The sequence below is a fragment of the Heterocephalus glaber genome, unplaced genomic scaffold (assembly GCF_053883595.1).
Source record: "Heterocephalus glaber isolate CG9 unplaced genomic scaffold, H.glaber_assembly_v1.0 deba00001790, whole genome shotgun sequence".
NCBI lineage: Eukaryota > Metazoa > Chordata > Mammalia > Rodentia > Bathyergidae > Heterocephalus > Heterocephalus glaber.
The window spans coordinates 504,727-515,863 of NW_028258473.1; the positions used below are offsets into that span (position 1 = coordinate 504,727).

General features: G+C 41.1%; 1 protein-coding gene across 4 annotated transcripts in view; it reads right to left on the reverse strand.

Annotated features, from left to right (window-relative positions):
* Eda (ectodysplasin A) overlaps nucleotides 1-8,865 on the reverse strand; it is a 424,656-nt gene extending 415,791 nt beyond the window's left edge. For 2 of the 4 annotated variants that reach the window (XM_004871764.3, XM_004871762.3), the window contains exon 1: nucleotides 8,162-8,865. In XM_004871764.3, coding sequence (XP_004871821.1) covers nucleotides 8,162-8,557 — 396 coding nt within the window. In that variant the 5' untranslated portion in view covers nucleotides 8,558-8,865. The remainder of the gene's footprint in view (nucleotides 1-8,161) is intronic. The other 2 variants (XM_004871761.3, XM_004871759.3) reach the window with 2 other exon arrangements.
* Between the last annotated feature and the right edge of the window lie 2,272 nt (nucleotides 8,866-11,137).

Sequence of the window (11,137 nt, forward strand, 5' to 3'; positions counted from 1 at the left end):
ATAGAGCCAAGGACAAAAACTATAGGATTATCTCCATAGACGCAGAAAAAACATTTGACAAAATCCAACATGCATTTATGATAAAAACCCTACAAAAAATTGGAATAGATGGTCTCTACCTCAAACTGATAGAAGCCATCTATGAAAAACCAACAGCCAATATCATACTAAATGGTCAAAAATGGAAATCCTTCACACTCAAATCAGGAACAAGACAACGATGTCCACTATCACCACTCTTGTTCAATATAGTTCTGGAAACATTAGCCACGGCAATTAGACAAGAGAAAGAAATAAAAGGAATAAAGATAGGTAATGAAGAAATCAAATTGTCATTATGTGCAGATGACATGATACTCTATATAGAAGACCCCAAGAACTCCACCAAAAGTCTTCTAGACTTAATAACCAAATTCAGTCAAGTAGCTGGTTGCAAGGTCAACACACAAAAATCAATAGCTTTCGTCTGCACAAATGACAGACTCACTGAGAGAGAAATAGCACAAATAATTCCTTTCACAATAGCATCCAAAAAACTGAAATACCTAGGAATCATCCTAACGAAAGAAATCAATGACCTCTTCTCTGAAAACTATGGCACTCTGAAAAGAGAGATTGAAGATGATATCAGAAAATGGACAGACATCCCCTGCTCCTGGGTAGGAAGGATTAATATAGTGAAAATAGCCATACTCCCAAAACTGCTATATAGATTTAATGCAATTCCAATTGAGATCCCAGCAGCATACTTCATGGACCTTGAGAAAACAATCCAAAAATTCATTTGGAACAAGAAGAGACCCGGAATAGCAAAAGCAATTCTAGGTAACAGAGACATGGCAGGGGGTATCACAATCCCCAACCTGCAGCGATACTACAAAGCTACTGTGATAAAAAGAGCATGGAACTGGCAAAGAAACACACTTGAGGACCAGTGGAACAGATTAGAAGATGCAGAAACAACGCCAGACACACTCAGCCATCTCATCTTTGATAAAGGAGCCAAACACCCTCACTGGAGGAAAGATAGCCTCTTTAATAAATGGTGCTGGAAAAATTGGGTTTCAACTTGCCAAAGACGAAAACTAGACCTATATCTCTCACCATGCACTAAACTAAAATCAAAATGGATTAAAGATCTAAATATTAAAATAGAAACTCTGAACCAGTTGGAACAGAGGTTAGGTAGAACCCTTGAAGACATCGGTGTAGGAAAAGATTTTATGAACAAACCCTCAGTTACCCATGAACTAGCACAAACAATCAACAAGTGGGATCTCTTCTTAGTAAAAGGCTTCTGCACAGCAAGAGAAAACACCAACAGTGTGAAGAAACAACCCACAATGTGGGAAAAAATCTTCACCCGCTCTTCCTCAGACAAAGGTCTACTATCTTGAATCTATAAAGAACTTAAAAAGATCAGACCTCCCAAATTTAAAGACCCAATCCGAAAATGGGCATCTGAAATGAACAGACATTTCTCACACAAAGAAGCAGAAATAGCAAATAAATACATGAAAAAATGTTCAACATTACTGGGCATTCGAGAGATGCAAATGAAAACAATGCTGAGATTCCACTTCACTCTAGAAAGAATGGCTGCTATCATGAAATCAACCAATAACAAATGCTGGTGAGAATGTGGGGAAAGAGGAACCCTGCTCCACTGCTGGTGGGAGTGTAGACTGGTGCAACCACTGTGGAAATCAGTATGGAGATACCTCAAAGAACTAGGACTGGAAGTCCCATTTGACCCCGCTATTCCACTGCTAGGGATCTTCCCCAAAGAATTAAAAGAATCATACCACAGTGATATTTGTGCGCCCATGTTCATAGCAGCACAGTTAGTAATAGCTCAAACTTGGAAACAGCCCAAATGCCCATCAACTGGAGACTGGATAAAGAAAATGTGGTTTTTTAATAAAATGGAGTACTACTCAGCCATAAAAAATGAGAAATTAGAGACATTTATAGCTAAGTGGATGCACATTGAGGCGATACTCTTAAGTGAAATAAATAGGACATACATGAATAAATACTGAATAGTTTCTCTGGTGTGAGAAACTGAAAGTGTAAATGAGGACTAAATGTATAATAGGTCATGTGAAATAGGAAGAAAAGGGGCAAAGGGGAAGGAAGTGGGAGGGCTAGGGGAAAGGATAGAAGGGAATGGGATTAATATGAGAAAATGGAAAAATAGGAGCAAAATCTTTGTAAATAGGGAGGAATGGAGGAGTTGAAGGGAGGGCTGGGCAAGGGTGAAAAATAAGAACCAAGAGAGACTATGTAAAGGTGCAAATTTCCAATGATGAATGTCATTATATTGTATACCTAGAATGTACCATTGATTAGAATGAATAATCAATAATGTAAAATAGGAAGAAAAGGTCCAAAGGGGTAGGGGTAGTGGGAGGGGCAGGGGAAAGGAAAGAAGGGAAAGGAAAAATGATGAGAAATGGAAAATATGGAAATAAAGTCTTTGTAAATAGGGAAGGGTGGAGGGCGTGAAGGGAGGGCTAGGAATGGGGAAAAAATAAGAACCCATATGCATTATGTAAAGGTACAATTCCCAATGAGAAATGTAATTGTGTTGTATACCTACAATGTACCAATAAAAGAATTTAATAAAAAATAAAAAGAATAAATATATAAGTTAGGATATATTTAAACAATAGAAAATATAAACATATAAAAATACCAATAAAACAACTACAGTTACTGGTAACATGAATGGGTATCACAAATATAGTATAGATCAAAAAACACTAGTCTCAAAAGACTACATGCTGTTTGATTTCATTTATATGAAATTCAAAATGGACAAAACGATATAATATTAGAAGTGAGGATGGCCATTTATTTTGGAGAACATGATACAGTGATGGGGTGGGGCACAACTAGATTTAGAGGTTGTGAGATACTAATAATGTCCAATTTCTTGACCTGGGTGTTAGTTAAATAAACATGTTCACTTTGTAATAATCCATCAAATTGTGTAATTATGATACGTGCACTCTTTTGTGTGTTATAACTCAATAAAAAAGAAAAATAAAAAATGGGGCCAGGGATTTAGCTCAGTGGCACCGTGCCTGCCTTGCAAGTGCAAGGTCCTGAGTTCGATCCCCATACCAAAAAAAAAAAAAAAAAATGAAGAGCTAAAAGATGTCCACCATGAGGACCATCCTGTAAGCAAAATGAGTGGTTTCTCTTGGTAATGTTCTTGAGAATTATGTGATCTCAGAACTTCTCTAGTATGAAGAGATCTTCTCCACAAGATATTTACACAGAAATTACACATAATTTTTCACAAGAATAAGAAAGGTGAGACCTAAAAGTAAAGAAAACTTCAAACAGTACACTAAAGAAAGCTTTATGCACCATTATTATTATTTGTTTTTTGAGACAAGGTCTCTCCATGTAGTTCAGGTTGGTCTTGAACTCACTATGAGGCCAGGGTGGCCTCAAACCCATGGCAATCCTCCTGCCTCCACCTCCTGAGTGCTAGGACTACAGGCATGCGTTACCACACCTGGCTTTTTTGCACCATCTTAAAAGTAAAGTGAAAGCAGAAAATGGATCACATGGTAAGGACTCTTCTCCATTTCACTTTCTAATTATTTTAGAAGCCAGGGAAACATTACAGATGGTACTATTTATTTACCTAAGCAGAGATGATAGTTCACAGGCTTAGCAAGACCTGAGGATAACAAGGCTGTTATATAAAGATAAATTGTCTTTGCTTTATGTAAACATCTCCAAAGTCCCAAAATAATATTCAACTCCACAAGTTTTTGAATACCCTAACTATAACTAGCACTGTGTCAGGCACTGGAGAGAAAGACAAAAAAGAAGGCAGATTTCTGAGGAACTCTAATGTAAAGACACAAGATTTACTTTAAAAGAACAAGAGCAAAGACAACTAGAAAATGATCCCAAGACAGGATAACCATATTGGTAGGTGGCTTGCAGGAGTACAGCGAGTAAGATAGAAAAGGATATGGGTATAATGAAACAATTGATTAAAAAGCCTTGAATGTCACACCAAAACTTTTCCATTTAAATCCTTTGAAGACTATTTCACCTGAATCCCACAAATCAAAAATAATGTGTGGGTTCATTCATGATGCAGGCCTTGAATCACCTTGAATTATTACTAGTTATAATTAATACTATTCTTGATCTATCAGCCTTAATATAGGTAAAGTCAAATCTGCATATATTAATGGCCTATTTAGTTATATGAAAAGATATTTTTTTGAATTGTTAAGGTTAACTTCTACAATACCTTCTCAAATAATTAGAGATACCTTCCAAACATCCCCAACAATCCTGAATAAATTCTTAACAACCTACTTATGGTTGAAGCTATCGCTTGGGAAAATGAGTTGAATGAGACATTACCTTCATTTGTTTCCCTACCAAAGTAATTTTCCAAGGACTAAAAGATATCTAATACTTAACTAGGCTTGGTGGAGCACATCTGTAATCCCATGTCTCTAAAACATTTTAAAAAGGGTGTACAGGTACAAACACCCAGTGATAAATGTAAATGAATTGTATACCTAAAATGTACCAATAAAAGAACTTAGAAAGAAAAATAAATAAATTAAAAGGGGGTTAGGGTTAATAGCTCACACAAAGGCCCTGGGTTTAATCCCCAGTACCACAAAAGAAAAAAAATCTAATACTTAACATTGTGCCTAACACAGCAGACTTTTCACTTATTGAATTGGATTATTAAATTACACCAACACATTAGGCATACTCATCTCTCTCATGGTTTGGAAGATTTTGATCATATTTCTTAAAATCTCCACATGGAAAAAACTAGAAAATCCCTCCATCCTTTCAATCAATTTAATTGAGTTTCTGGGGACTTTTATCAGCTCTTAGATTTTTCTTGAGAAGCAGTCACCAGAATTTTCTGTCCGATTGTAAGTGAAAATCTACTTTTGATCTTTTACATAAAAAAGATAAGTTTTTTTTTAAATCGTTGTTACTGACGCTCTTCCTGAGGCTACCTGCCATGTTCTTGACCCTTGAGACGCACAATCACAGCTGGATCAATTTCTCCATAGAATGAGTCACAGTGATTTTTAATTTTATTTTACACATTGTTTATTGTCAAATTCAGAAACTGTTTATTGACAAATTCAGATGTCTATAGCCCTTAAGAGCATTTCCACCACGCATCCAGATAAATCTATCACTACTGAGATACTCCAGTTGAAGACAGTTGTGATTCCAAAAAGTCTGATGTGACTCTTTATCATCAGTAATTGTGTTCCCACTTGCAAGACTTTTCTAACATTTCCCTTGCAGAACTTTACTGACCTTATCATTTTGTCTATTCATTGATCTAACTTCCTTCTGTATCCTGTTTTTAAAATTTTTAATATTGAGGTATGTTACACATACATCTAACAGTGATTTCTAAGTCCCTTTCTTGAATCATAACTAAGAGCCCAATCCCATCATCTCATAAGTGTGGATAGGTTTACTTTTGCCTAACTGAATGACTTTACACAATGAAGTGACTCTGCCTGCTCTGCTTACTATGTCTCATCAGATTTTCCTGCAATTTATTCTCATCAACTTGCCTTTACTCCTTGCAGATAAAACTAGTGAGCAACCTGAATGTATTGTCCATTGGAAGGTGCATATTTTTATCTTTCTTCCTCTCCATTCAAGGGTTACTGTAACAGCAGCTGTCTGTGTTGAAAAACTAAAATAATAAAATATGACCTACGTGGCCAAATTCCACAAGGTTGCTTACTTCCTTATTTATGAATCAAAATCTGCCTGCACAACTTAGAATTTTGCCTCTCAGCAAATACTGCAATTAAATGTCCCTGCAAAGCCAGCAGAGGGTGCACCAGGGCACTAGAAATTTTACCCAAGATGTAGCAGTATTAATTTAATTCTAATAGCCAATCAACTTTTTCTTTATTTACTTATTCAGTACAGTACTTATTTATTGTATACCAAAACTAGTATCTTCAACAGAAGCTTAAGCTGAATCTTGGCTAAAATTCTTTGAGAGTGTACTGCAAGTCTTCTGAAAGTGGAGTTCAGGATGAATAAGGAATACAGGGTTACATTTCGGTAGATAACAAAGGTAGAAAATATAGGTAGAATAGAACAAAATGACATAGATCTGTAAAAGTTCTACTATACAGTTCTACTCTGTCCCCTCCTCTCCAAGAAAAAAGCCTCAATAGGTAGTATGCTATAGGGGAATGGACACTGAGCTAGGAGTTAAAAGAACAATTCCATCCTAGTTTCAACTGTTACCTTGGGCAAGTCACTTCTACTACATTCATGCATTTTCCAAGGAAATCAAACAAAATGGACTCAGATAACCCCTTACAATTCTTTAAAAAAAAAAAAAACTCATATCCAAAGTTGAAGCCAACAAATGTATAGAGCCAGTATTTGTGCTTCTGCTGCTCAAAAAGACTAAAACAAAGAATAAAGAATAAAAGATAGGAAGGTGTGTCTAAACCTAAACAGAAGTATTTTAGTGCTACAAAAAGGGCAGGTGACTGCAGGCCTTTACCGACCTGTGAGAGTCCCATACCATCACAGAAGTCCTAGAGTACAGCTGTCCTGCTAATCCTCAGTCTATAAACATGTCTCTGTCCATTCTGAATGCCATCATTTGATTAAAGAAATTGAATTCCTTCATCCTTTCACAAAGTACCAATATTCAGCTGTTAAGTATTTCTACTGGGCATGTGGACGTAAATAAATAAGGAAACCAAAATCATAGTTAATTATCATTTAGCTACAGTGTTTAAAGTTTCAAGTATGAGAAACATGTCTGCTGATTCTCTTCTTTGATAAGCTATTATATAAACTGGAGTGTGCTAGCAAGACATTTTAAGGCTCAAGGCAACTTTATAATGCACATTGTAAAAAAGAAAAGTATCAGTCCTAACATTACAGCATTATCCATGAATGTAATGCCTTTATCAAGTATATAACTTTGGATAGTCATACTTTGGAGGTCACATTAGCACAAATAAAGTTCAAAGATCTGTGACAATGACTCTGGATGTGGCAATAAATATAAAAAGATTTAGGTTCCTCACCTCAAGGTACTTACTTGCACAACTCCCCCTCTTCTCTAAGAGGTATAAACTCATTATTATTCTCCTTCAACCACCTCAAAAGGTTCTTTGGATGCTTCTAAGTTTCATATTTATGACAAAATATGGCAATCAGGTCAAAATTTTTGCTAAGTACACGAAATTTAATTGAATAAAGAGAACGAAAAAGTAGAAAACAAACACCAAAGCAAATGGTTTGCTAATAAGGGTACAAACATCCCTTAGATTGCAAAAAAAAACTGCTCTTGAGACTGTTCCTGAGTACTTATTTCATTGATAAGAGTGCGGTTCTTCAGCTAGCACTAAAGAAAACATTTCACACCTCACCACGGAATACCCTCCAGTAGAACCGACGTGCCCAGGGTTTTATATCCATAGATTTTTAAAAGTGCTCTTAAGAAGTTGTCTAGCAAGACAGCATATTTCTATACCAGAATTCCTCAGGGGCGCTGATCTTCACTAGAACACAAGGACAATCCGTCTGAAATTGCAGGTAAGTGTGAACAAGCCTATGTTGTAGTCAGCGTTCAAGGGCCCCGTGCTGAAAATACGGTTAAAAGTTGTTTGAACGGGCTTGGAGCAGTTATTATAGCTGTTTACAGCTCCGACTCCAAAGGAGAGCCTGCTAGTGCTGGCATCAGCTCTGGACACGAAAAAACAAGCACCGCGGGCAGAGAACCTCAGCAGGAGCAGAGGGGCCAAACTGCTCGCCGTTAGTCTTCCAGGGGGGCAGCGCGGGCACCTCCTCGCCGGGCCTGGGCGGGAGCGTCGCCAACTTTTCCCGAGGCACCATACAGCCAAGGGTGGCGGGAGTAGGCTAGAGTTTCCAAGTCAAGCAGACCTGAGAGAGTCTGGGCGAGCTGAGCCAAGGACTGAGGACAACCTGCCCTGGACTACCTCCCCCTGCTTGCTCGCCCCCTCCCTGGCCGGGCGTCCAAACTTGGCTCCAGCTGGCAGAGAAGCCCCGGGCCCTAAAGTGAAGGGCCCCCGCCCTGCCCACCAGGGGAGGGGGCCTCTGCCGCCGGTGCCACCCCCACTAGGTGACTCACCTGGTGCAGGTCCTGGGAGTCAGGGGGGAGTGTAGTTTCTCCTCGTTCCAATGGCTGCTGCTGCGGCGACGGCTGCCCGATGTGGAGGGTGATGGGACCGTCAGATTCGAGGCCACCGGGGTTGCTCAGGGTGCCAGAGGTACCATGAGTGCCCGGGCCACCAAGGCGGGACTCGGCTCCCCGTTCCCGCCGCAACTCGGACCGCAACTCTAAGTAGCAGCACAAGGTCAGCAGGTGGAGGGCCAGTGAGAGGCCAAAGAAACCCAGGAAGAGCCGGCAGCTGTTCGCTTCGCCAGCCCGGGCAGGGGCCCCGCGACAGCCGCAGCCCTGGCTCCCTCTCTCCCCTGGCGCTGCTGCAGGCAGGGATTCCCTGCGCTCTACCTCTGGGTACCCCATGGCCTCTGGAGACACACACTCTCTGAGGCCCCGGAGCCGCTGCGTCTGCCTCAGCCGTTCGCGACCCCTGACAGGCGGCTACTGTCCTGCCATCGGCTGGGGGCTGCAGGGACCCGTTCCTGCGCGACGGTGGCTGGGCGGGACAGAACAGGGAGCAGCCGCATGTGCAGCTCCACTCCGAGGGGTGGGACAAGGAGAAGGAGGGGCAGGAGAGAGAGGGGCGGCTCGGCCCGCGAGGGAATGAGGGAGGAGGCCCCGACCGACCCCGCCCCATCCCTCAAGGGGCTGCAGGGACGCCCAACCACTGGGCCGCTGAGCCTCGGCGCCCCGCCCCCTACCGTTCCGCCCGGGCCTCCCGCCGCGGGGCGGGGCCTAGGGGCGTGAGGGTTCGCCTCTGCCTGGCAGCCCCACCCAGCTCTTCCCGTTTGCCCAGTTCTAGTTGGTGTCTGCCGGTGTCGTTCATCTCCGGACTCCGCCCCAATTTAACCCTCCATTGCCAGTACGGGGGAGGGAAGGAGGGGGAAGCTAAGAATTTAGGAACCTTGGAAAGAAAGTGGAGCAAAGAAAAGGAGGCAGAAACTAGCATTAATAGAAATGTTTGCAATTAACAGCAGTTGTTAATAACATCATCCAGTACTTATCTTTTGCTTTCAATCTTCAAAGCGTTTAGCAGACGTTAAACTAATTAAAACAGTTCTGGGTTTGGAATGAAACCATGCCTGCTGTGTTTGCAATCCAATGGCTCGACAAAAGAAAGGAAGACCTAGAAGCCTGGGAGCCAAGAGGACTGGGAATCAGGCAGCCTCAGTCCCGGAGTGAGTCTGGGGGCACAATGGAGGAGGCAACTAGTGCCAAGTGGAACTGAAGTGATGCCCCTTGAAAGTAAACAGTCTTCTAGGGTTTTTTGATATATTAATTAATTCAGCAGATATGTATTGATCCCTTTTACAATGCAGAAAGTGCTGTATAAGAAAGTCGAATAGTTTGTCTTCCTCCACTGACCCAGGGGTTTTGGGTGGAGAGTGTGTTCCTTCCAGTAGCAAATGAGAAAACGGAGGGCCACCATGAGGTGAAGTTTTACAAGGGTGCTTCACGGAATGGCCAGAGACTATTGGCATCTCTGTTCGCAGGCAACTGTTCTGGCCTCTCTACCCCTCCCATCCTTCCCCTGGAATACTCCCTAGGGGAAGTTCAACAAGTCAGCCAAATGTTCCAGATGTACACTGCTGCAACTGCAGCAACTTCAACAGCTGCACCAATCAGAAACGAGTTCAGGGCAAAAAAAATGAGTGGCAAATGTCAGAACAATAGACCCTAAAATGAAGGATGGAAAGAACTAGTTAAGTTGAGTCACAATTGACTAGAGTTAGTCGTCTCACACTGTAGAGAGCAAAATAACTGTAGCAGGAGGAAACATGCACCTTTTTTAGCCATCACAACTCTCATTCCCCTGTTTGGGGGAAATAAATAATTAACATTTTTATTGACTTGAAGCAGGCATTTTGAGTGCCACCAAGGAGGCTCAGCCATACCTTGGAATACTTATAGGCAGGCCTAAGCCTGGGGCTGGTGAGAGACAAGAAAAAGACCAGGAAAATAGAAAAAAAGACAAAAGAAGATAAGTAAAACAAAACTAAAATCCTATGGTAGGGAGGTCAGTCCAGAAAGCACACAGGTTGAGAGCCTTAAATATATTGGCCACAGGCAACTTTTCTTCCATACCCTTTGGGAATTGTCTTAGTGCTTCAAAAAGATACTTTTGTCCTCTCTTTAACCTTTACTCATGACATCAAAAAATTGCGAAGAATATTGTCATTATACAGATGAGAAGAGGTCTTTTAACAGCTGCTGTCAAGTCCTGCTTGTCTAGACCAGGAATTCTAGATGCTAGAAAAACTGTGAGGCTGATTTACTTAATTATCACACCCCAGTATTATTGGAAAGAATGCTAGACCAGGAGTCAGAAGACCTAACTCTGCTGCTAGTTTACTGGATCCCTCTGAGCAAGTCACCCTTCTCTCCTTTCTCTCTCTTTCTCTCTCATTCTTTCTTTCTTTCTTTCTTTCTTTCTTTCTTTCTTTCTTTCTTTCTTTCTTTCTTTCTTTCTTTTTCTTTCATACTGGAGATTAGACTCAAGACCTTTATACTGAGCTAAATCCCTAGTTGCCTCTTTTTAAAAAGTTTGTTTTGAGACAGGGTCTTGCTAAGTTGTCCAGGCTGGGCTTGAACTTGCAATCCTCCTGCTTCAGCCTCTCAAAGTACCAGGGTACACTACCACACCCAACTAAGTCACCACACTTGGGAGGGGGTGGCTTAGTTTCTTCAACTGTAAGATGAAGAGTTTGAACTGTAACAGCTATTACATCTGTGTTTTATCTGTCTCATCACTGGCTATGTTGACTTCATTGCATGCACAGTTTAAAGAGGCTGCCCCTTGTTTCTCTAAAATGAAAAAGGAATGAATGACAGCCATCACTTTGGAGGTGGTGGTGCTGATGCCCAGGGGCCATAATGATCTCAGGTTTGTTTGTAGTTGTCAGGCTTTTAACAGCTTAATGGAGACTCTGGGTTGCACTGTTG